Consider the following 26,172-nt stretch of genomic DNA (forward strand, 5'->3'; position numbering starts at 1 on the left):
TCCCTTGCGTTTGAGGGTTTTTGAACGTATCCGCAGAGCTAAACAAATACATCAATAAATAAACATGAATTAAAGGCTGAAGAGAGAGTCGGTAAGCAAGTGAGGAGAGCGCCTGAGTAAAATCATAACACTGGACCTTTTAGTATTCAGCAGAGCTGCAGGGAGAAAAGAGGTTTTAACAGATCTAGCTCATCCACAACCAAGAGCACTGACCTGAATAAAAGGGCTGAGGACCAGCACAAACAGCGCATCACACCCTATGAAGGCCTTTTTACAACCTCCTGATTCCTCCCAACTTCTGCCTTTCTGAGTTATATTCAAGATTCAGGACTTATTAAGGCTGCACCCGTTTGAGGGTCTACTGTACACTTCCAAAAATACACTGACAACGCAAAAGAAAAGGAAGAGAAAACATCGAGGGAAATCTACGATGATAACCTCTGATGACTCAGATAACCAAGCACACATGAGCAGAGAGGAGAGAAGCAAGAGATTATTATGAGAGAGAAGACAGAGAACGAATTGGAGGTTGGAATTAGGTAGAAGGAAGAGGCAAGAGAAAATAGGGCACAAAAATAGAAATGTTTTGAGAATGAAAAAAAAAAGGAACTACGTGGGAGATGAAAGCTTGCTGGGATGTAGAAAAGGTAACAGAAAGGACAAGCAAGTAAGTACGGAGTGAAATATAAGCTTCAAATGCTTTAGAAGTGATAAACAATCAGCTGAGGACGACACAAGAGAGAGAGGTACTCACTTTGGCACAGGCAGGATGACGCCCAACGTCCGGTACAAGATGGCTCCAATGACGTAGTACATTGTCGACTCCGAATCTGCCTCTGTCTCTGAAACAGATAATTTTGCAAATGATCAGCCCAGTGAGTTACAATCAAATATACATTTATATTTTAAGTTTATCTTGTGCAAAACACGTCAAGCTTTGTGTGAAATACATGTAGGAGGATTTGTCATTTCAGAATAAGTATTTCAAACATTAAGAAGGGAAAAAAGTTGTCTGTTAGTGCTTAAGATGGAAGAAATTGTTTGAATGAAAAAATAATAATATGACACCTTCTATGATTGTAATTATGATTAATAAAATGTGACCTAACTTGCACTGACAAGGTCAATGATACAAATAAACTAAAGAGAAAGTGTCTATTGGTGAAGCAAACCCGCATAGATCTCCTGTCTCTTCAACCTGCACCACCAGCTTACATTTACTGTCACCGACAAATGCTCCGTCGGCTACATCAAAGGAAGTTTGTAATTTGCTGCACATTCCAGAAGCGTATGACAGCTACATCTTTCATACTCCTAATTAAGCTTCTGAGCTTAAAGACGTGCGACTAATTCCGGTGAAAGATCCTTTGTGTGGCTGGAGACAGTGTTTGTGTTAGTTTGTTCACCTATGAACAGCAAGTAGCTCACCTATCGCTCAGTTAGGCCTAATGCACAAGCCTCATTTCTAAATAAAGTCAAAGTCAAGTCAAAGCATTGCACCCCTAGTTTTGTATCCCCTTTTCTCCTCCTCCTCCTCCTCTGTTGTTGGCATTTTCCAACCAACTTTTCAACACTCCTTTACAACCCAATGCCTTCCATCGCTCCCTCTGGTGTTCTTTTGACAGAAAGAGCAGGGGCTCCCGAGGAGACGCACTGTCCCTCTGTAAATGTCACTTTGTCTCGAGTGAGGCGGGCGGAGAAAAGTAAGAGGGAAAGAGTTCATGTTGAGGGACGACACTCCCTCCGTTGCCCTTTTAGGCCGAGTGAAGCGACGGAGGAGCGTCAGCAGAGGGGGACGGAGGGAGGGGGGGAGGAGAAAGAGAGGTCGGGCGGACGGGGTCGATGGTATCAGGCGTACTGGGTGACTCATCCAAAATCAGTCGGAAGAGAGATAGCTATGCAAGACAGGCGAGGCGAGAAAGAGGAAGAGACGGAAAAGATCCTGACAGTGGGAGGAAAAAAAAGCAAATGTGAGGAGAATAGAATTTTTTTTTATTAAAGTCGGGGATGAAAGAGCCTATGTGTCACAGTTCAGTGATTTCTGGACCCGAATGCAGATGCACGAAGACACATGTAGGTGCAGTCAGGACGCTTTAATGTCAACAGTGATTGTTCAAACTCTCTGGGAGACTGAAGCACAGGAAATAACATGAGCGGGAACAATGCACACGCATAAAAAGCATCAACTCTGGGCCGGTTGCAAAGCAGAACTGAACAAACACAAACACAAACACAGGTGGGGCAGGAAATTACAAAGTTAGAAAAGAACACAAAGATAAAGAAAGAAACCAAATACAAAGCAGGTAACTGTATTGGCTTCGTAAACTTAGCAAAGTATTTGCTTTAACTAAATTCAGAGTTTTATTTGTTAAGCAAAAACACAAAGTTGTAAGTTTTGACCAAACCGGAGATCAGGCAAGTTAAAAACAGGGCCTGCTGATCATTTCTGCTTTTCTTCACGAAAAGTTTTTATTTAAAAATGTCATTAAGCAAAATTAATTTCATGTGTACATATGGAATAAAGTGGTTTGATTCCCGCAAATCTGGTGAGCAGTGACACCAGAGCTGTAAAGAATTCTAAATGTTCAAAACGTTTTTTATAACTATGACAAATACATAATGAGAATAAAACGAATTAGTTGGCATAAGTTACTTGGTATTTTCTTCAAAAACTTGGGAGATTGAGTTGGCCTCAAAATAAGAGTGCAGTAAGTTGCCTTGATATTTTGAGTATAAAAATAAAACAGGAAACTGAGTCCATGTCAGGCCACTCAGAGGGGCAGATCATGTGAGATCCTAATTGGAGTGTCGACAAAGGCATACACATGACAAAGTCAGTTTATTGTGGGTAAACTGTTAATCAGTGTGCTGGGGGGGGGGATAACTGCTACGCTGATTAATACCATAAAAATATTGCCCGTGAACAGACTTTTCGTCACTCTCTCTCCTTGTTGAACCTCTAAGTGATTGGTGGTCAGCAAAATGGCAACCCACATTTCACCTGCAGTGAACTTTAATACGCCATCTGTCAGGGGGAAGATGTGCTCGGACTTGATGCTACGAAATAATTCATGGTTTTAATCAAAGATCGAAAAGCTCCATCCAAATAGTCCCATGTGAGTTGCTCTTTATCTTCCTCCAACGGTTCTGTCTTGTAACAACAGCATTTATTTTCCTTCGCCAATCAAAGAGACTGACAAGTAAACATAACCCAGCTCATATGAATTAACAACAATGCTACCCACTATTTTTGAATTATTATACCGTTTTACATAAAGCCACTGTATGCACTCCACTCTATACCAAGTTTAATTTAATTTCTGTTCTCGCAAAATGAGCTAAAACATTCTGGCTGTTGAAAAGTTTGACAAATATAAATATTCGCTCTCCTAGAAAGTGGATGAAAGGATTGATAGCACTTGCAGATCTGTTTGTTAACCATATATACATGAAGATAGAAGAGAGATGAAGCCCATAATAAATATGAGCTCTGCCATCTTGTTGATCTGGAGTCTGCACAGTATAGTGATCAAGTGCTGGAGTCAGATTATCAAGGTCCAAAATAACAAATTAAAAGCAAACTTATCAGACACATAAACAAAGGGACATAGAAAGCCCTAAAATTGATTACATTTATTTGCAGTTTAATTAGACTTTTAAATTTGCCTGTATCCCATCTGCTAACACGGAGGAGGCAGGGTGGATGACCTACGCTGCATCCAGCCAGCCGCTTTGGAGTCTCTGTCGAGCTGAAGCTTATCTAAACAGGCAGCCGGGTAAGTGGTTCGCCTGGCTTTGTAAAAAGTTCACAACTGTGCCTCCCAACACATCTAAAGCTCGATTATTAACACATTTAATCTATCGTAGGAACAGAAATGGAAACATGAGCAGCTGTGATTTGTAACCTAATTGGGGAAACAAAGTTAGGAGCAGTGACCTCCTGAAGTGCTGTATTAGTGTTGATGTTACTTTGTGTGTACAGTTGAAACAAACTAGGTGATATGTGCTGGTAGGTGTTTAACTTCCAGGCCAGCTAGATTCGCCTGTTTTAATTTAAGAATAGGCTACATTGTGGTATCACTCTTCTCATTTCATTCCATTTCTCTATACAAGAGAGAGCAGGCATATTGTTTTATAGCCTGTCAAACTATTTCTATTAAAGACATCAGCACCAATTATCAACCAACATAGTCATATTCTCAGCTCATGATAATTTCAGTATCAACATAGCAAGAGTGATAGTGCAAATGAGAAAGTCATTCTTACTTCCTTAAGATAGGAGATTATTGTGTTTTTGTTCTTACTTGATGCATACTCAAAGTTAATGGTGCATAACCATTACCTTGTACAAGCACTGGGATAGTTAAAATATGAAATCATTGTTGGCTCTTATATGTTTTGATGCACGTACTGTCTGCATGTGTAGCTGTGAGGAGGAAGAGAGAGACAGCGGAGGGAGAGAGGGGAGTTCATCACCTCGGAAATCGGTGAAGACCAGTCCCAGCCTCTGCCCAGTGAAGCGGCTCATGAACCTATCAATCGACGGCGGGTGTGTGCGCACCGACCCACACAAAGGTGCCGCCGGGCCTTTATGAGCATGTTTAAGCTGTCCATCTGAGATGGGCTTTCATTACGGAGTAAATGAACCAAACAAACTGATAGCAATCAACGGAAGAACTCAACACATGGGAAGAGGCAGAGTTTCCACAGGGGCAAAGGGTACTAATCATTTTCCTAACTCAAGTCTGTATGGAGGCTATACGCAATTTGGATGGAATAATTTACGAAATGGCATATGCTAAAATGGAAGTTACATGTCCTGAGTATCATATGAGAGGATGGCAGTGTTAATGTGCTGCATCCGGTCACTGTTATCGCACCAGCACACCAAGGGAAAAAACGGTGGCGGAAAAAAGACATGAAAAGCAGTGAAGAAAACAAAGGAACATTTTTCAATGGAGAATTGCATTGTAGTAGCATTAAACAAGCTTAGCCCAGAAAGCTTAATAAGCAGGTTCTTGTTTCATGAAAGCAAAAAGGATGGTTGGGTGGCGGAGTAGGCATTTTACATTCTGCATAATGTGGGGACAGATATGAGGTGAGTTGAGGTGAGGTGCCCTGAGGTTTCGGGAGAGGATGTTCCGAGTGTCAGTCAAAGAGATTCAGCGTCATCACTGCGAGTCAGAGGTCAGAGGTCAGAGACAGCTCTGCTCTCTCTCCACCTGCAGCCTCTCTGAACTTTCATTTGAGGAAGGGGACAGGGTGCCAGACGGAAGTCTGCCAGTCTAATTTCCTGTGAGATGTGACCTTTGCCTTCATTGGCAGTGCATTGCATCTGCCGCGTTAATTCTCTTTTCTACCATCACCTACTTCCCCCCCCCCTACTGTTTTAGGTCCATTTGGTTCCCCTCCACAACGTCAGCTCCCGTGTCTCCTAGCAGCGTTTTTCTATTTATAATCACCCCTATTCTTCCTTTGTGGTGCGATTGAATGATCACTCTACTTACTTGAAACCACATGGAAAAAGATTCACAGCAGTTAAGACAAACAGCCGTTAACTTTCTTCTGCTGCTAAAAGCGGAGAGTCCTCTTTCAAAATCATGCGAGGACTTGATGCACTCAAGGGGAGGCAGCAGACTTCCTCACAGATGAAAGACCCGCATTTTCTTGAGAAGTCCTCCAGGGCCTCTTTACAGTCCAAACGCTTGGCAGTGTTGCCCTTGGATGTCCTTGAGAAGGCTTCTATCTGCTTCCATGGGACACATCTCTGAGTGCGTGAATTCACACTGGGATAACTCTTCTCTTCTAGCCGTCTGACCTTGGCTAAAGAGCGTTGAGGGAAGCAAAAACGTTTCCTCTTATGTCTAAGACTCGAGGCTGCTTCGGTGTATGCAAACTGAAACAGATCCAAATCGTGGATATGAGCTCAGTTTTGAAACTCACTGAAGAAATCCGGCACTTTCAGTGATAACCCTTGGACCTTGAATCTGGTTGAAAATATTCTAGCCTTGATAATTGATTCTTGATATTTTTGACCATATGTTTATGGTTTTAACCTTACCCCCAAACACAGTGGATAGTACAGATTAATATCAAAAAGCAGAAATGTTGGGCAAACCCTGGTCAGGGGATTTCTTCGTTATAGTTCTCCTACCTTCTGTGGGGATGGTGAAGACCTCTTTAGGGATGAAGAGCTTGTCCTCTGAGTTTCTGGCCCAGTCCTTCATCCCCCTCCGGCCCCTCACTGGGAAGTTGATATCACTGGAAACTGCTGATACCGGCTCTCGTTGGATGGTTACCACTGGACAAACAAGAGATATAAATCACCTGAAACTCACTGCAGCAACAAAGTTGGGACTGACACGAAAAAACAGCGGATAAGGATTTGATAAATGCAGTGTGCCAAAAACTATGAGCTATGTTGTGTATCTCGATTGAGGGGAAGCTTTTTTGTGTCTAAATTCATAAATGAAATGAGGACGTTTTTAGGCCTGAGCAGTCGCATTGGATAATTCTTGACACTTACTGAGGTTGTTTGTAACCACCAGAAAACTCTGAAAAGGCTTCTGGGCTTCGCCGATGAGGTGAATGAAATCCTCGACTGTCCTCATCAGCAAAGCGGCACCGGGAGCGACCTGAGGGAAAACACAAAGCTCAGCATCCATTGTGACGTCGACATAATCGTACTGCGGGGCGGACACATCTCTCACCCACCGAAAACATTTTTATACGTTTCATTATCTAGACCAATGATTGCGTTCCAGGGTGGTAAACTGTGACCATGTGGGATAGAATATCATACTGGGTTTGCTTGTTTATTGGGTCCAGATGGCATGTAAACACACCTCAACTCAAGGGCATCAAGCTGGGTCGCACACAAAAACACACAAATGTGCAAAGACACATATTTTTGTGTGTTTAGTAAACAGGTGTGTTTTTATGACTATAATAATTAAAAGTTAATGTAGGGTGTGTATGCACAGGCAACACTTAATCACACAAACACTCACACACACACATTTAGGACACCTGGTAGAGTTATAGGCAGCCACCGGTTACAGTAAAGAGGTGTACAGGGAGACACACAAACACAAACACACTAAAACACAGACACACACACACACAACTTTACCTGGTGAGCGTCCTCCCATTTCTCTAGATTTTCCATGTCCAACATGTGACTGACTATCTGGAAGAATTTCTAGACACAAGATGCAGTAGTTGTTAATGCCGGGGAACTCAAGAATCACACAACAGTGTTGGGCATTGTCCCTTGAACCTCACTCATACTGCAGCACTCTTCTTTAATTAGGTACACAGGCATATTGTTAAATATAAAATGCTTTTGAATTGTATTGTATAATAAAAACAGGAGAATAAAAGCCCCTCTGAGGCCACAGGCACTGTGCGGCCGTAACTCATTGTTATACACACTCGACTGTAGAAAGTAGAGTTTTAACATTTAATCAATTTAGAGGTGTTTCTGTGTGTGAGGCTGTGACCACGACTGCATTGCCCGCATGGTTTCTTGACTTCCGAGAGTAGAGCCCTGGCTCAGCCTACCTGCACGTCGTCGGGAGCTGGGATGTAGGTTGCTCTTTTGAAGGTGTCCGTCACATTTCGCAGGATCTCCGTGGAAAAGAGAAGGTCGCCACTGTAGTAGCTCCTCCTCTGAAAGAGCTCCAGGAGAGTCCTTACGATCTGAGACATGCCCTCCCCGGCCAGGGTCCTCTGACCCTTCGCGAGATGCTCTCGTAACTGCAACCATACACAGAGAGTGGGGTCAGATGAGGTCTAGCATGCGTCGTCTGTACCAATGGCAGAAATGGCAGTGATCACAGAAATGTTTTGGATGTGAGCTGAGGGGAGTGTTTCAAGAAAGAAGGAATTATATATGTACATGGTTGGATTTTCAAGGCAGGTGAGCAAAAACAGGCCTAGCATTACTCTGAGACTAAATGTGGTGTTCATACCTTCAGAGAAAGAGACACAGACAGAAAGATGTAAGTGTGTGTGTAAGCGTGTGTGAAGTGTGTGTGTCTGTGTGTGTGTGTGTGTGTGTCTGGAGTGTGTGAGTGCGTGTGCGTGTGTGCGTGTGTATTTGATGTGCAGAAAAGGGGGAGAATAAAGTAGAGAGACAGCCTGGAAGAACAGAAGATAACAGCAATCACAGAAAATTAATTATTGACTCCTGGAGTTAATGAAAGCTTGCTACAGAAAGCTAACAGAGCGGCCTGCTCCGCCGTGCACAATCCCTGACCCCCATCTCCTTCTGCCATCATTGAGGAGATGAAAAAGGTGGAAGTTCACAGCGCAGGAAAACAGTCTGGCTGATGAACACATTCATTAGCTGTGTTCATTAATTGATAAGTGTGAGCGCCAAAGCTCCTGAAAAGCTAATCAGAGATACCAGGCAGACTTTGAGAAAAGAGACTCCAATATCTCGGGTACAATTTTAAAGTTGAACAGAGGTACTGGAGGACTGGAAATGGGGCAGTTGAGTGAGGAAAATTACTTTTGAGAAAAAGGAGGAGACTGACAAGTTTGATGAAGGTGAAGTAGAGAAAAAGCTTCACCCAAGTGGCTAAAATGATGCCAAAGGAAAAGGCAACTCCACCAAGGAGGTTATGATTTTGTCTGTCTGTTAGTTTGGAGAATTACACAAAAACTACAAGACAAATTACAACAAATCTTGGAAGTATGCAGTTTAGGAGAGGAAATAACTCATTCAATTTTGGGGTGAATGGGAATAAAAGGGGCCGGATCCAGGAATTTGTTTAAAAATTCATGGGTTTTGATGACAACCAGGACGGATATTTATGAGTGTGTGTAATTTGTAGCAGATCTAAATACAAATCAAGATCTCTAGTCAATTTAAATGTGGTGTCATAATGGGGCGGTTGGGCCTTAGTGGTATCATTGCAGAGGCAGCTTCTTAGTTTGGGAGAAGGGTTTAAAAGGTAACTCACAGTTAAATGTAAATATCTAAATTCAAGTGAGACGCATCTGGCGAAGCTCGGAGGACCCCAGAAAGCAACTCCAGTAATGTCCAGCATGCAACGACGACTAGCAGATCCTAGAAGAAATGAGACACAAATAGAACACATGAGATTCAGCAAATTCGGGATATTAAATCTTCCCAGTGAGTCATTATCTACAGTATGACGGATGGCTATACTGGATGCTGACATACTTCAGTGTAATCTACATGATACAGAAACATGCATCAGGATGGAAAAAGATACTCAGTAGACTTACACTACTGCCTGAAAACCTTGTTTGGAAACTGAAACTAATTTTCCATTCATCGTATAGTCAGGAGTTAAACACAGGATGTCATCTGCTCGATGAATTTAAGTAGATCCAGAGCTGTTTGGCATTTGGCAACCTCACAATGACAACTGATACAAAAACAGAGGTTGAAAATTCAAACAAAAGGTTTCATTGGTCGTTTTCTTGTTGGGAAATTGTATATTGGGTTGTTTACAATAACCAAATAGTCTACAGATCTACATAATTGAGTAGTCGATACCTGTATGTTTGAACCTGGTGCCAAACAACTGCCAGAGTACTGTGCTTTACTAGAACAAGATCTTCCCCCCAGCCAATATAAATATGCACAAGCAAAACTCTGGCTCTTCCTTTTTATAAAGACTAATAGATTGAAATAAATAAAGTGCTCAGTTAGTCTGTTACTTAAATCTGGTGCGTTAGCTGGGTTCAGACGGACTGCTCTTTACTGGCGGGCTCCGGCTGATTCAGACAGACATGCTTTGAAGTCATAGCCAATGCCATAGGTTGAGAGATGAAGAAACACACGTTTATATTAAAGTCCGTCTGAACCACATTTGCTCTCGGCTTAAACAATGTAATAGTGTCTCAAAAAGATTTGAGGTTGGTTCTTGTTTTTTCTCTTGGAAGTTTAAAAGAAAAGCTCTGGCAGCCGGCTGGTGGAGAACCTCTGAAGTAAAACAGCAATAAGGTTTGACAGCATTCAAAAATTCCGGACTAATTAAGGGGAGACGCTGGGTAATGCATGAATTGGATATTTTACTGCCTTAGTATATCAAAGCTAAAAAATAGGAATACTGTATTTTACTGTACATTACTTCCAGTCTTTGAATGTTGACACATGCAGAAGAGTAATTCAGGATAATCCTTATTATTTATTTGACAGTTTGTGCTACTTTGCCCAATTGCTCAGCGGCTGTTTTCACAGAGAAACATTTGAAGTGGAAAAGTAAGGAATTTTTGTCTTGGATTTTTAATTTGTTGATTAAGTATGAGGTTCTGTAACTTCATTATTTGCTCTACATCCATATGCTGCATGTCACATTACTGACTGATCGCTGCTTGGGCAAAGTGGGCACATGCTCAGGCCCCTCGAGCCAATGGGGGTCCTTGGCCTTAAGATTTACTATCATATACTTTTTAATGTGCTGGTGATCCTTGGCCTTACGTTTAGAAATGCTGGTCTGTAAATAAATCCACTAGATCACCTCGGCCGGCAGCCACGACACAGTCTACAATTTAATCTTAAGAGGGAACTGTGACTCTCCATGAAGCGTCCAATTAAGTGTTTTTTTTTGCCATTAAATTGTTATTCTGGGACTTTGCTAAGTGTCTGGCAACATTACACAGACCTGGCCCAAAGAGAAGTCTCATTGGCCACAGTGCAGCAGAGGGCGGTCCCTCGTTTTTCCCTGTTGCCTCGGTCTCTTCTCAGCTCTTCAGTTTGAAGGAGCTCTTTGTCCATCGAGTCAAACGCTTCATCAACATTGTCCACATCCAGGAAAAGATGCATGATAATAGTTGCTCTCAGTGAAATCTAAACTCCTCTCTCGGAATCGCTCTCTCACGTTTCCACCTCGGCCTTCATGCAAACAACCCGAGTCCCCCGAGCCTTGAGAGTGAGACATGTGTACTGTTGCCAGACTATAAGCAAAGACCCAGTGTAACAATTTACATTTAATGGACTGTCGCTGCTGCTGCGCTACTGGGCCGATTCTAAAGGTTTTTTTGAGTGTCATTTATTTAAATGGACATATTTATAACTGAAAATTTTCCGAATTCCCCTTTAAGTAACACAGTTTTATTATATAAGAGTAAATATGATTTTGTAGCATGATTTTTTTTATTTCCTATATTGCCTGTTTCTGATGCCTCAGTTGAGCATTCCTTGCAAATGTTGAGGATAACAATAAACGTTGGACCTGGACAACTCAGCACTGACTAACATGATGATAACATACTGTTACGCCTCCGCCATTGACCCCTTGAACAATAATCATTCTTCTAGGAAAGCTGAAACAATCTCATGTGGTCCCATGTGGTACTAGCTTTAGTGCTAATGTATGTAAACTCCTAAAGCTGAATTTGGCATGAACAAAAATACCTAAATAATTCCAAAGTAATAATTGCTGTGTGGCTGTTGTCCAGGTCCTGTGGTGATGATACATTCATTATATACATACATTCACTGGGCAAACAAACCTCTTACATTCTAGGCCTGCAGGGCACATTTTCTACTGCCAGCTTCTGACTGGTTGGAGCCTCGGCTACAGTGTGAGTCACTGAGTTCTCCAACATGCATCATTCACAAACACACAATTTGTGATAAATAAAACATGCCGGCAGCAATATGAGCTCCAGGCGCGTGATGTGACTGACCAGTGGCGTTAGTAGGACACTTGTTGTAGACGGTTTCTCCAGCTGAGGCTCTCTTCCAGGACATCGAGAGGAGGTGCTCGTCTTTACATATCTCATGAGGAGCTGTACACGTAGGTGAGAAACACATAGGAATAGTGATGTGAAGCATAGTGTAGAAGGTTCACGGGAAAATAAAATTCATCACACACTCACACACACACACACACACACACACTCCCACAGCAAAACCTCAGAATAAATAGGGAGACAGAAAAGCGCAAAAAAACAAGATTCAAATCAATGTTCTCCTGCAGCAGCTCCCAATCTTATTCCCTTGTACATTGCTCAGTGCTCTCTGTCAGTGTCACTGCCTCGGTACAGTATCTCACTCCCTGTTCGTCTTACACCCTCTCTTTATTCATCTGTTTCCCCCCTCCTCCCTCTCTTTCATAACCCTGATGAAAAAAATAAATAAAAACGAGGGGCAGCGCTGTGAAGATATTCCGAGGGGGCAGACGAGTGTTGGCAGAGGCACTGCAGCGAGATGAAGTGGGACAGAGAGCACAGAGAGACACACAAAGAGAGAGGGAAAAACACGATACGATGTTCCCCTGCAAAGCCAACAGACAAGATCCTCGTCTCGTGTAAGAGATACTTGAGAGCCTCTCAAAACAAGGGGTCACGGCGGAGGCTGCACTCAAACATTTATCATTGGTGGCCTGTCAGAGGCGAATGTGGGGTTCAGGCTTGTTCATATTCCCATGCGCACACTCACACAGCTTCAGTCACAAACATGCTTATTAAGGAACACTGAATCCTGCAGTGGCTGACACTCACAGTGGGTATTGAACATCTCAACTAGAATCACATAACAAAATGTATGCCATTCGTGGTTAGGGTTGGGTATTGAAATCCGGTGCAAAATCCGTTTCCTACACGTCCGGTACAGACTGAACATGATTGTCAAACAGTTGTTTTAGCTACAGGCAACATTAATATCACCGCACTCTCTTCTAGGCCTTGGCAGCACGTAAGGTTTGCGTAGTCTCTTAGGAGCTACCTCAAACTCGAGTTGACGTGACAACAAAATGCTTAAAGCTAGGCGGTCCAACATGGGGCCGTTTGTCACGCAGAGGGATTCCAACATCGAGGATGTGCAGCTAATGAAAACCATTTTGAGTGTCAATCTGTCAATAATCGGTTTCTTATATTTCAACTTGCCTAAGCAGTGAAAAAGCTGCTCCTATCTCCGACTGTTGTTCTGGTGTAACATTTTAAAAAAAGTATCATTATCGGCCACTGTTTAGGCACCTGAACTTTTTTTAAAGCATCGATGTAGCACTGCTATTGGAAATGTTCTCGAAAACTAGCTTCTTTTCGCATTCAGGTTTTTCATGCATAAAAAGTCCATTCATCCTTTATCGGTGTAATGTTTCCTGTGCTACTGCTTTCACGCAACCAAGAACAGAACCTTACCTTTATATAACACTGTCCATAGCTTTTGGGCATAAGGCAGAGCATGACACGGGGAGAGAAAGTGGGGAAGACATGCAACAACGGGCCAGGTCGGAATCGAACATGACTGCGGGAGAACTCAAGCCTCTGTTCAAGCCTTCTGTCTAAACAGTTGGGTAAAATTGTGTTTTCATCAAATGCTGCTTATTTTTGGTTCCTAACACACATTTGTTGATTGCGTCCAAAGAACAACTCTTCTACTTCCAAAATAGTGAATGCGCATCATATGCTGTCTTTCTACCCAGCAGACGTTCTGTCTTATCTAGAAGTTGTATTGGTCTTCCAGATATTGTCTTGACCTTTCGAAGTCTCCTGTACTTTGTCGGTATCAATCAGTTTAATTTCCAGATCCTCCGTCGGCTGCTTAGAGGAACCCGTGGTTGTTGAGTGTAATCACAGGGTTTGAGAACTCATCACCTCTGGAAATGTCATCAGCGGATAATTCTGCCTTACAAGTTTTAATGAGTCACTTAAGACTCCATTACAACTTAATTAAGTTCTAGCGAGCTGCCTGGACTTTTGCAATGGCCACAATTGCTGTGTACAGCTTTCTTTTCCACTTGTTCATAGAGTAAGAATTAGCAGCACGATAACGTTCGATGAAAGACTGTTTGTTTGTTGCAGTGTTTGTAGGTAAAAAAAATCAACAAACGAGGAAAGCACCACATGGAAAGGACATGAAAAATCAATGAGGAGGCGAAGATGGATGTGTATGTGAATTGACAGGAACACAGACAAGAGGCAGGAAGAGTGCTGTTCTAAAAATATGGTCGAAGCCTTTAGTTGTGGTGTGAATCGACTCAGTGAATTGACATGCTGTGCGTGTGCAGCTCTCGCACACACACACACACACACACAACACACACACACACAGACACTTCATTTCTCTGTCAGACACTCACTATGAGAGGTAGGCAGAGGGCACATTCCCACCTACCTTGTTTGGTCCAGACTTTTCAGTTTAGTCCGAACCAAAAGAAAAGGTGTGAAAGGTTCCTCGGACCACGGACTGGACTACCTGACCTAAATATATTCTGACCAAAAGAGGTGTTTGTTTGCAGTGTGAAACCAGTTCTTTGGATAGTTTATTTTCAGACCGAATGCAGGAAGTTGAAATTAGAAGAAGAAAAAGATGCAGAAGCCGAACATGTCTCTTCAGAAATGGAGGTGGCAGGATGACTTTACTTTACGATATAATGTTTGAATGACCAGGACATTAGACCTAGTGTTTAGTTCTGCACCTGAAGTTGGTGATACCATAATGATATTGTAAATGGATCGAAATGTATTTTATTAATTTTCATAACAAAAGTATTAAAAATAAATTATTTTAAAATAATTTCCATTCAAATGTAAAGACTACTACCCACCAAATTGACAACACACCAACATCAGACGCACGCTTGTCCCAAACCCAATCAATGCCAGTTACAGGACATATGTATCTCAGAGGTCTTTAGTGAGCTCCATGAATTGCTATGTGAATCTAAAACTAACCAGATTATACGTAAACAATGTAAAAAAGACATGTAGCTTTGACCATGGTCCAGACTTTCAGATGTGGGAATTCCCACCCAGAGCAAATTAGTCACACAGGTAACGTATATGAATAGTTTACACAGAAAAAGCTTGAATAATATGTACAGAAGTATTTAAACTGATGTTCTCCCTCATTTGCTCAGCTCACACTCTCCACACACTGAAGTCACTGACCAGGGCACTTCTTCTCGTTGCAGGAGCGAACCTCCTCTCCTGAGCCATCACAGGGGTAGCTCTGTGCACCGGTGCCCTCGCACATCCTGAAGCGACGCTGCCAACCCGAGTCACATGTCTTGCTGCAGAGACTCCAGTGGTTCCAGCTGCCCCAGTTACCTCCACCTAGCAGCGACAACAGCGGTGTGAGGTGTTGAGGGGAAACAGGAATTTATCTTGCAAGTCTGAGGCAGCTGCTGCTAAACCTTGTCTATTTGTTTTTTTAGAGCAGAAATCAAATTAAGGCAGTGCGATCCCCCTCTGGTTCCCAGGTTCATTAAAACATACTAGTTTTCTTGTCCTCCGGGGTCCCGGGCGTCGCACACTCGCAAGCCAAATTGGGTCCCAACCCACAAATTGCAAGAACGCAAAAGGCAAATCACAAAAGCCCATGCAGATTCCTTTAGATAATGCATGTTCTGTGTTTATATAATGGCATTTGAGAGCATGTGAGTGGGAATACTAAGCATTAATTTGTAAGCCTTACCACCACACGAAGGGTTGACGCAGTCCCTGCTCTCCTGATGGGGGCCCTTACACTCAGCCCAGCCGTGCACCGACGAGCTGCAGCGTCTCTGCCGCTCCTGGGTTCCCGTGTTGCACGTCACGCTGCACTTGGACCACGGCGCCCACTCCAGCCACTGGCCCTCCACTGGACACAGGGAGAGAGGTGGAGGCAGAGAAAGAAAGAGAGACGGAAAGGATGAGGTCAGAGTGAGGACGATTTTGAGAGACGCAGGGAAAAATCTGAATAGATTGATCCAGACTTTTGTAGAAAGGGAAGGAGGAAGTGGGTGCAGAGGAAAGAAAAGAGACACGGCGGAGAAAGTGAGGCGGCTACGAGAGAACAAAACGAGTTAAGATGCAGATCAAATTAACTGCGGGGGCTATTTGGTTTTTCCGTAAATAGCAACAAACAAACATAACACACTTTATGGGTCCGTGGACAGTTTTAAATATTTCAATCTGTTGTGAACCAGCTGATTACAATTCCTTTCATGCTTTGTTTTAAAGAGTTCACGCAGAGTACAATCAGTAGGATTTCCATTCAGAGTGGTATTATAAAGAACCCACATTTCAACTTTTGACTGGTGTTTGTGCAGAATTAGATGAAAAAAAAAAAAAGATACAATGTTGTACCGCCTGTCAGACGAGGCATGAATACCAAACAGCTAAACGTATGCCTGATAACATGCACCGGTGTAATCAAAGAGTACACTGTCTCCTTCAATAAGGGAGACTTGCTGCAGCGTTTGAGCTGTCAAATAAATAAAAAAACAAAAACCCACATTCAACCCGACCAAAAACAGCGAGATTAATCATTGATAGTCTGTTTCGTCAAATATTTGTAGTATCTTGTTAACTTCAAAGTAAGTGAGGGTTTGGACAGTTTTGAGATTCTGTGCCATAAACAAAGAACATGAGGTAATAGTGGAAATTCCGGTGAAGATCTGTGATAGATGAAATATTGGTGAATACTGAGTTCCTGATAAAGATTTTGGATTCAGAGATATCTGTAACCCATATATGGTATATTTCAGAATATTGCAGCATTAACTGCCTCTATGAAATAGTTGTTTTGACCATTGACTGCTAATGAAGATGGACGACTGACTGTTCCCCCTACAGTGAAGCTAAAGCGTCTAAGCTAACAACTGGTGGCTCGTTGCAGTATGGGTCATAAATCCTGTCTCCTCCATGTTAGTGGATGGGACATGGACCAAAATAAAAAGGTTACGTCAAAGGAATTTTTATAGCTAGTTTTTATCACATTGACGTATGTTCAAGTGCTACTTGTTCTGGTAGGTTTCGTTTTACATAATTATTTAATGTAATTATTTAATAAAAGTGAAACGTCACAATTGACAGCTGATGGTGACTCGTGATTGGTCGAGCATGGCTCAAAAATGCACAGGATGGCAGCGCTCACGACAAGTCTTCCTTTCTGAATAAAGTTAGGAAGTGGAGACTGTTTTCATATTTCTATTTTCATATTAATTGCCGAAATCGTGCTTTTAAAAGTGCACTCATATCCTGGACAGCAAAGGCTTGTCAAGCATCTGTTTTCCTGCTGACCGACCTGTGTGATTGCTCCAGCTAAAGGTCTCAAGAGGATAATATTTAAAACACCACCTGTCGTTGCCGTAAACTTGACAAGGCAATATCTTGTATTATAACACTGTCACAACAGCCATGTTTTTTTCGTTGTACACATTCATTACCTGCGCTGAATGGTTGATGGCTATTCTCAGATAAATGCGTTGCACTTTCCGTTCTCCTGTCACACAAACACATGTTTAGCTTTCCTCCTGGAGGTAATCATTTCAAAATGAGTAGCAATCCAGTGCCTTGTTCTGTTGGCAGCGGTGTCACTTACGCTGAAAGACATCCAGCTGATGGATGTCAGCTCGTCTTTCAATTGTGTTTTGCTTATTTGTCATATTTTACAAAAATAACTACAACAAAGCTATGATTATTTGATGACATTTGATATGGACTTAAATAGCCAGTTTGATGCTGTAATTGGAATAAGTCAAGAACAATATTTCCATCTTAGAAAGCTAATAGACTGAAAAGGATGTTTATTTTAGGGCAGGTAGCTTAAATGAGGTAGATCAGAGCTTTCTTGGAATTTGTTTTTTGCTTGCTTTAAACCCCCCAAGAGGCACAACATAGTACTTTGATTTTAAATACAAATAACAACTTTTACATATTACATTAGATACAATGTCGGAATCCTGTGTACTGCTGCTTACTGTAGCTTTAAATTCTGATTATAACCACAAGAATAGGTAGCAACAAATGAGTTTCACATATGTGGAGCAGGTAACGTTTGGTCAAGGCTGATAAAACCTTCACTGAAAATTCAGCTGTCCTAAACGTCTGCAGTTGAATAATTGATGCTACACATCTAGTTATTGTATTTGTGCTGCAGGACTGTACAGTAGCATGTCTCTATTTTAACCAGAAAAGGGAATTCAAAGGGAGAACTGTTCGGGCACAGAATGATATACTGAGGTGCACATTACACACAAAAAGGCTTGAAGCAGCCGAGGAAGTGAAGCATAGTGTTTTAAATCTATTTGTCTGCTTCTCCCAGTGAGACGTCAGTGCCAACTTCCCTCGGTAATGTGGTCAATCACGCTGTGTGCGATTCGTACAGTGTTCCAGCTATGTCTCAGGCTAACAGCATGTCGGAGATGACAGCTGGAATTTAAACGTGAATGTTACATTTCTCAGGCCCTAATCCTGTCATTAAAGTGTTTAGTCTAAGAAAACATATTTGAAAGACCAGCGACAGAGAAATAAACCTTCTTCCGACTGCTTATCATTCTATCATCTGAAAGAGAAAATGTCATAAATACATAAGTTATGTATGAAAAGGCATTTAAAGCAAAAAACTGTAATCCCAAAATGACACTAAAAGTGCTTTCAATCTCGAGCAGGAAAAATAATGGGTCAATCGCAAGGTATAAACTATTTCCAGAGAGTTTCCAAGGAGAGGAACAAAACCCACCCATTGATCAGAATGAGTCAGGAGCAAAGCGTGACAGCTCTCCGGTGGCTCTCTGTAATTAAGATGTCATCATTAATCCCCGCATATACTTGGCTATGAACTGACTATTTACATTGTGAGACGGAAAGTGTAGGTGTCAGGAAACTGGAAAGGCAATTTCCAGATGGCTCTCTGCCTACACACTGAAGCCTTTTCGAGGTTCTCGACGCTCAGAAGCTCAGAAGGTCTGATACGATCAAATGAATTATTCATATATGACATTTTATACTGATTTTACTCTTAGCCTGTTGACCGTCTTTATGGCATGCCACAGCTGTCTTATTACCGTTTGAAGCTCTGCCCACACGTGCATTCATTCGTTTAATGTGTTAGCTTAGCATGTGTCTCCACAGGAGAGAGGGCATTTATAGGAAAGGCATGAAATTAAACTAGAAGAGTCCACTTAATTAAATGTGAGTCTTTACTGGTGTATTGTGCTGTTTGTATGGAGCATGTTTTATGGCGTACACAGTCAAGAGAGTATTTGCAATGAAATCCATTCTGCAAGGAAGACACGCCAGGACACACAGACGAGATCCAACAAAGCGCTATTCTCTATGCATGGACGTTTCTGGCAAAAGGCCTGTGCTGGTATTCATCATTTCAAAGAACCAGTGCCTTTGAACTCCCAAAAGCTCGCCGAGTCTGTTGTGACAGATTCACACAACCATACACAACCGCATGAGCCGTATGAAAACACACATACTGTACATAGGCCCTTGAAGGAAGAGCTTATACCCTTCATCCCAAACCTTCTCTTTCCATCATATTCCCAAAACACCACGGCAAAACATCCCGTGGGCTGTACGTTTGATTATGACATCTTCCTTTTCCCCCATTTTTTTGAACCTCTTTGGCAATGGGGGAAGTTTTGTTTTATTTAAATATTAACCTTATAAAGCCCTGGCTTTGAAAGATAGTAAAAAATCAATAACTCAATAAACAAATAGTCAGTTGAGGGGGTTAGGAGAGGATAGACAGGCAGAAGGCAGTGAGTATCCACAGTCACCGGGAATATGATTTTTTTTTTTCCATAGAAATAATAAATAAAAAGCACTTAGCCTGTGATAATTGCTGAGGCAGTGAGTGATTACGGACTAGCGCACACACTCACACAGACGGAAATCAATTCAGGAAGAAAAAGGCTATTGCAGCCTCCAATGTTGTTATAAACTGTCTTGTGTTTTAACATCTGTGTCCATTAATGCCATTATTCCAACTTTATGCAGAATCCATTTATATTCTGCCAACAGAGAGAGCACCCAACAAATTAAATCAGTGAAATGAATATTCCTTCCTAATATCAGTGCTCTCCAACTAAGTGGTTTTCTAAAGGGACACTTGAAATACTAGAATTCGATTGCACACAATCAATGCATATGCCGAAAGTACACTTTTAAGTATTAAAGGGGCAACGTGCACATTTTTTGAACTGCTTCATAGCCATGTAAGCATTAGAAGCTGTTTACTCACCAATCTAGCAGAAAGGTTAATACATTTACTAAAGCGTCTTCTCCAGCAATAAGAGCAACACCAGTTTTTTTTTTTTTTTTTTGCTTTTATTTCGGTACTACTTTGCTACATTATAAACATCTAACGTACAGATTGTGCTGGAGAAGACGAAGAGGGCATGTAAAAACCTCTGAATTGTAAATGTAGTAAACGATGAAGCCACCGTCACCACCACCAAATCCCCGCTAGAAACCATGGCAGAGAAAACGTACGAATAGTACCTTTAAAATGCAATGGTATTTACATTTCAGGAAAACTTTAAAAAGTCTCTATCTATAAAGCTGCTCTGTGATTAGCTACATAAATTGTTGGTCAGAGCAGCCCTGCAGTCTGATCCACTGAGACTTCTCATCAATCAATGGACGGCCCTATTCCACTCCGATGGCAGCCTGATGAAGTAGTTTCAATGGACAGGCTAAAGCAGATTGAAATAAAGTCCTGACTTACCCTCGACACCAAATTAGATGGGGATGCTCTTGACAAGGTTTCGGCCTAATAGGTAATCTCAGAGACAATAGCCAAAGAAATGCACTGTGGGACTCCTCGGCAATCTAAACCCTAGCCAATCGAAGAAGCCTAGAAGTCCAACCAAAAGGCTTTGCTCAGCAATGATCCTACAGGTGGATTCAGTGAGTTTGAAATGTGGGCATGAATCAGAGCAGACAGGAGAGATGGAACCTATGCTGCAGTCATATCATGACAGCAGAACGGGATGGATGGTAGAAGAGCTCAACATTTTCAAAACTAAGAGTTTCCATGCATCTCTCAAAGTTGGTTACATTTTGTCATCAAATTAGATAAACATAAATGAAGCCTAAATTAGTTTTTATTTGCATTGTAATATGTGCTCCATTTGTTCCACTTCAGTCAAATGCAAACCAGCCATGCTTGAGGCTATGGTTGTACTTTGGGGCTGAGATACATACATCAGCAGGATAATATCTAACAGATTGGCTGCATTTGTTTAGCATGTTAGCAGGCAAACATAAGCGTATTAGCACTAAGCACAACATACATCTTAGGCTGATAGTAATGCTATTAGTTTTTTCAGGTATTTGCTAATAAACTGAAGTATGGCACAGATTTAAACCTTTCCATGGGATATGGGCCAATAAAGAAGTCATTTCATTTATTTTTATTTAATTTTGGCACAGAACTGGGTAAAGGGATGGATCCGGGGAAATAGTTTCCACTTTCTTTGACATTGCAAGATTTTTGAAAATTATTGGTGAAAATTTCACCAATAATTCAAGGCCCTTTGGGCAGAGTAATGCACTCTGCTGAGTGCGTATTAGGTTAATGAAATATAGAAATCCGGACCAGAGCGGTCGGCCAACTGACCGATCCACCAATCAACCGACATTACATCCCATGAACCACACTGCTAATGTAGCTACAAGTAAATAACAAACAAACACAAAACGGCTGATTACATCAGACAATACAGTAATCTGATTAGCTGAACCGAGTGCATCACTAATGCTTGAACAGATTGTAAGTCATTGCCCACAATGGTGGCTTTGCAGCCTTGGAATAACACCAAATCCAATTGCACATGCTTAAAAAAATTTAAGAGATGCCACAATAACTTTTAATTTCTGTGAGTTGTATGAATCCAAAAGAAGACAGAGTCATGCTCGAACAGGCTGAGACAAAGAAAGCAGGTGGGTGAATCATGTAAATGGGGATGGTACTAACCAGGACACACAGCAATGTTGCAGAGTTTGGTCTGAATGTCGGGCCGTCCGCAAGCCACGGCCTCGCCTCCTTTCACACACTTCCTGGTTCGTGTCCTGGAGCCCCGCCCACAGGTGACAGAGCACAGACTCCATGACGACCACTCGTCCCACAGCCCATGCACTGCAAACGCCCACAAACACGACGCACGTACACACACACACACACAACATGGGGATGAGGAATGAGGGAGGGAGACAGGTAGGTCGGGTGGGAAGGGGGCGGAGCATCCCGTTGCAGGCACGAGGGTTAGAGGAATAGAGAAACATGAGAGATTAAATGAGTATAAGCACATTCCTTCAAAATAAAACATAAAGGAGTTGCCCCCCTGAACTCCACAAATCATTCCTGTTACAGAAGGAAAAGCGACACTGAGAATGAGGCGGCGTTGTGTTCATACATGAAAGAAAATGGAGGTTAGGAATGGACACTCTTGCATTTGAAGTCATGCAGCTCAAGTCATGACAAGGAAATTAATGTGGTAAGTTTGTTTCTGAAATGATTAGAGCTTTCGGTCACAATATGCAGCGAAGCAAAGGATCCAAGCACTCCATTGACTTCAAACACTAATTAAAGCATGAGAGAATGTTTCCTCTCTTCCCACCGCCGCCTCTCCCTTACGCTTTCTTTCCTCTTTTATTGCACATCAAATCCCATTTTAGCAGCACATGAAGTTCAGATAAATCAGAATAGCACAAATGAGCGTTGGAGTTAGAGGAAAAATAAAACTTTGCAGATAATGAATGTGTGTCGGAGAGTGGAACTTCAGTTCTGTCAGCAACATGTCTCCTTTACCCATGTTTCTGCTATATGACAATGGCAGATTGGGCCTCGTTCGAGAGGATACACAGTTGTATCCACACATGAACACAAAGATACTAGTGTGGAGTTGTCTGAACGAGGAATAAAGGTAAAAGCCTTTAACAGAAATGTTGAACAAGTGACTCCAAAGATTGCAAGATGAGGAAATAACCAAATTGGTCAATCATTGATGAGAAGGCAGAGAACTAAAACAGATGATCAAGGCAATAAATCGGAAATTGTGAGTACATTTTGTAGAAAAAGCTAAAGATTTCATAAAGTTTGGAAGAACGTGGAATGACAAACAAAGTCTGGGAAAAAGAGGAGGTTATTTTGAACTGTTCAGCGAGAGAACAGACGAGATGAAGCTATGTTGAAAGAAACGGAGGGAAGGGACTGACGATTTGGAAGGATGTTGGAAGAGGGATAGAAAGCCAGATATGAAGCGAAGGACGGAAAGAAAGCTACAAACAGCAGGATGGAGATTGCTTGGGTTATGTTGAGCAAAGCTAAATAAATCATGGCGATAAATAATTAAGTCTACTCTGTAAAGGACGGCTCAGAGGAGTTGGAAGAGAAGGCAGAGAGAGGGAGAAAAGTGTGGTGATATGGAGAGCTGGTAAATACTGACACATCAGCAAAACATGGGATCAATACGTCTTCAAGATGAAGCACAAAGTGGCTGAACGCTGCAAGAAAGGCAGAGCAAAATCAGGGTTGTATCAAGATGATGAGCAATTTTGTGTCGCTTTTTGTTTTTTGTTTTATTAATGAAATGCTTTTTCAAGTGAGCACATTTGTGGCTCTTACTGAACTGCAGCCGGTTGCACCAGCTCTGCTTATTAACATCAAATTACACTATCACAAAAGTGGCTTTTAAGTGGAAATTTGCATTTCAGTTCATTTAGACAGGGAGATTAGTTTTCACAAAATATTTACAACTGCTAATAACATTAGATTAAATGATAAAAAAAAAAGATTACCAGCAAACTCTGATAATTTGTTCTCATTCTGAATTGCTTAACTCTAAAACTGTAACTTAACATGTATGTAGAAAAAGCAATAATAAAGTACATATATGTAAAAATAATTGAAGCTTAAACAATTTTGGAGCCTTTAACTGTTAAGTGAGAAAACTGTTACATTTTAACATTATTTATTGCTTTTTAACTGGACAGTGTAATAACTTAAGTTTCCAAATATACCTAGATAAGGCGTTTCTTAAGGTTTAATGGTGCAGAACCACATTATATGGTTATCCAGTAGAGGCTTAAGAGTGAGATGTTACTTAATTGTTGGTGCAACCCAATCCTGAACTTTTAATATCATTGGGGTTGCCAATCATTTACAAATGTGTAAGTCATACTGTAGCCAAAAATGACCAATCCCAATCAGAGAAAGTCAAATTGATGAATCTATTGGATCAATGTGCTTTGCAGTGGTGATTCTGGGTTATGGTGGAGGGTTGTGGGTGTGAAGCAGTGGCTGAGACAGGTGGTATTTTAATGCAGTTATTGGCCAATGGAATGAGCTAAAGCAGAGAGGAACCGAACAAAAAGATGACACCAAACACACTCTGTCATTCCATACCTTCCAATAAGCCGTTCCATGACCTTCAGTCTATCAACATTACCTATTTATCTATAAACCCAATCAAGGTGGCATGAATATGTATCTGTCTTTTGGTCTCTTTGCACAATACAACATCAGAAAAAAACAACAATTACTTGACTCCAGCTCTCCAGGCCATGGTTGTCTATTGCTGCAGCTACTGCAAAGCCCCCCCCTGGTGGGACTCCCTTTATGGACACTGAAACCCAGCAGCTCATCTAGTCTTCAATCAGCTAAGAAGGTCACATCACTCCGCTGCTCATCGACCTCCGCTGGCTAGTGGCTTCTCATGACTGCATGAATCAAATCCAATTCACCACTGCATGCCTACACAGCGACTTCTGAGTCGGCATCCGTCTACTTGAACTCAATCATACGGGTGTGTGCTCTTTCTCAGCCATTGCATTCCTCCGAGGAAAGTTGCAGAATGCAGACTCAAAGCAAGAGCGTGCTAGTTTATCTTCAAGAACGCCTCCTCTCCTTACACCCTATCATACCTAACAAGCACTTACTGCTTACTGCTTATCTCAAGATCTCCTACTAGTCACGATGTCACGAAACCGACACTTCGGTGCCAAGTCGATGCCAAAATTCAAATAATGTCACAGGCTTTATTTTTACAGTGCAAGAGGTATCGAACAATACCGGAGCACATAGTATGTCGTCCCTCCTTGCTCCTCCAGTGACCTGCACTCGCTCTGCACATTGAAGGTGGACACTGTCACTGGTCAGAGGTTCTTGTGACCAGTGCAGTGCATATAGGGTTTTGCTTTGTGTTTGTTTGATTTGCTCTGCACATATTTAAACAGAGCGAGAGACAAGCAGACACAGACACACACACACACACACACACACATGCTCCTGCTAACGGGATTTATTCCATAGATAATGATGCAACGTGGTGTTTTAACTTCGTTGTTGCATAAGAAGCGATGCCCCACCTATCCAGGAACACGGATGTGAGTTCAGTGGGTTATTGTGGCAATTGATTTGCGTGTGGGTGTTTGGAGAAGAGCAGAATCACTTCATCACGGCTGGCAGGGGGGGCATAGACACTGTTGTTTTTGGAATGTTCAAATATCTTATAAGGGAGTCTGTGTCAAGGGATTTATTGTTTTGTTTTAGTTTTTTGCCGTGGTATTGAATTGGGTTGTGAGAAGCGTGGAAATGTCATGGCATCTGTATCGACTACTAAATTTCTGGCATCGTGACATCCCTATCTACTACTGTACTGCAGCTCCAGTGTTATCCCTCACTTATAACACGTTTTTTCGTATATAAACGTCTACCAAATGAGTAAGTGTAATGTAAACTTTCCAAAATACACTGAATCAAACTGAATAAATCATGGTAATAATAAAACATAACTGGCATCCTCAAAGTACAGGCAGTTTTCTTGGGGGTTAACTCATTCCAAATTGCAAAAACCCCCTCAAGAGACGGAGGCAAACAGATTCCAGTACAATAAAATAACAAGCGGAGCGGAAAAAATACAGTTCAATCAGAGTTCTGTTATTTAGTTGTTGTTTTTTTACAATAATACTCTACAGAATTGCCTGTACGACATTGCTTATTTATCCAAATCGAATCTCCATCTCTCAAACTAAGTACAAGTCTATCTGAAGCCTGACTGCGCAGAGCCAATCAATTAGCCCATAAAATCAAGCTCGAGGCAGCTTTGGGACTAAGACACATTAAAAGAATATATCAGTTGGAGATGGGAAAGAGGGTAGAGAGCCGCAGATAAGCAAATTAATGAGGAGAAAAACATGACAAACATATCTCCGGATAATGGAATTAGGAGTAGCACACCCTTGATTGGTGACCGAGCGAATATTGGCCATCAGGTGATATTTGAAGTCATAAACTCAGCAGCACATGGTAATTATAGCAAATATATGGCCTGTGTTGGCAACAACTGCATTACCATAACACAACGCCCTCTTTTATATCAGCAGTGCACATTAAAAAAAAGGGGTTTATTGCCATCAGGGTAGCAATAACAGAGGGAGGTGGAACAGGGCATGTTTACAGCGGCA

At 41.8% G+C, this 26,172-nt stretch overlaps 1 protein-coding gene across 1 annotated transcript in view; it reads right to left on the reverse strand.

The window, feature by feature from the left end:
* Positions 1-26,172, reverse strand: part of adgrb2 (adhesion G protein-coupled receptor B2) — a 152,190-nt gene that overhangs the window by 79,243 nt on the left and 46,775 nt on the right. Inside the window, exons 4-12 of the mRNA XM_061092573.1 lie at positions 15,404-15,568; positions 14,878-15,042; positions 11,671-11,772; positions 8,970-9,076; positions 7,564-7,758; positions 7,133-7,201; positions 6,527-6,635; positions 6,155-6,301; positions 755-842 (exon numbers count right to left, since the gene is read on the reverse strand). Coding sequence (XP_060948556.1) covers positions 755-842; positions 6,155-6,301; positions 6,527-6,635; positions 7,133-7,201; positions 7,564-7,758; positions 8,970-9,076; positions 11,671-11,772; positions 14,878-15,042; positions 15,404-15,568 — 1,147 coding nt within the window. The remainder of the gene's footprint in view (positions 1-754; positions 843-6,154; positions 6,302-6,526; positions 6,636-7,132; positions 7,202-7,563; positions 7,759-8,969; positions 9,077-11,670; positions 11,773-14,877; positions 15,043-15,403; positions 15,569-26,172) is intronic.

The sequence above is a fragment of the Limanda limanda genome, chromosome 19 (genome assembly GCF_963576545.1).
Source record: "Limanda limanda chromosome 19, fLimLim1.1, whole genome shotgun sequence".
Lineage (NCBI taxonomy): Eukaryota > Metazoa > Chordata > Actinopteri > Pleuronectiformes > Pleuronectidae > Limanda > Limanda limanda.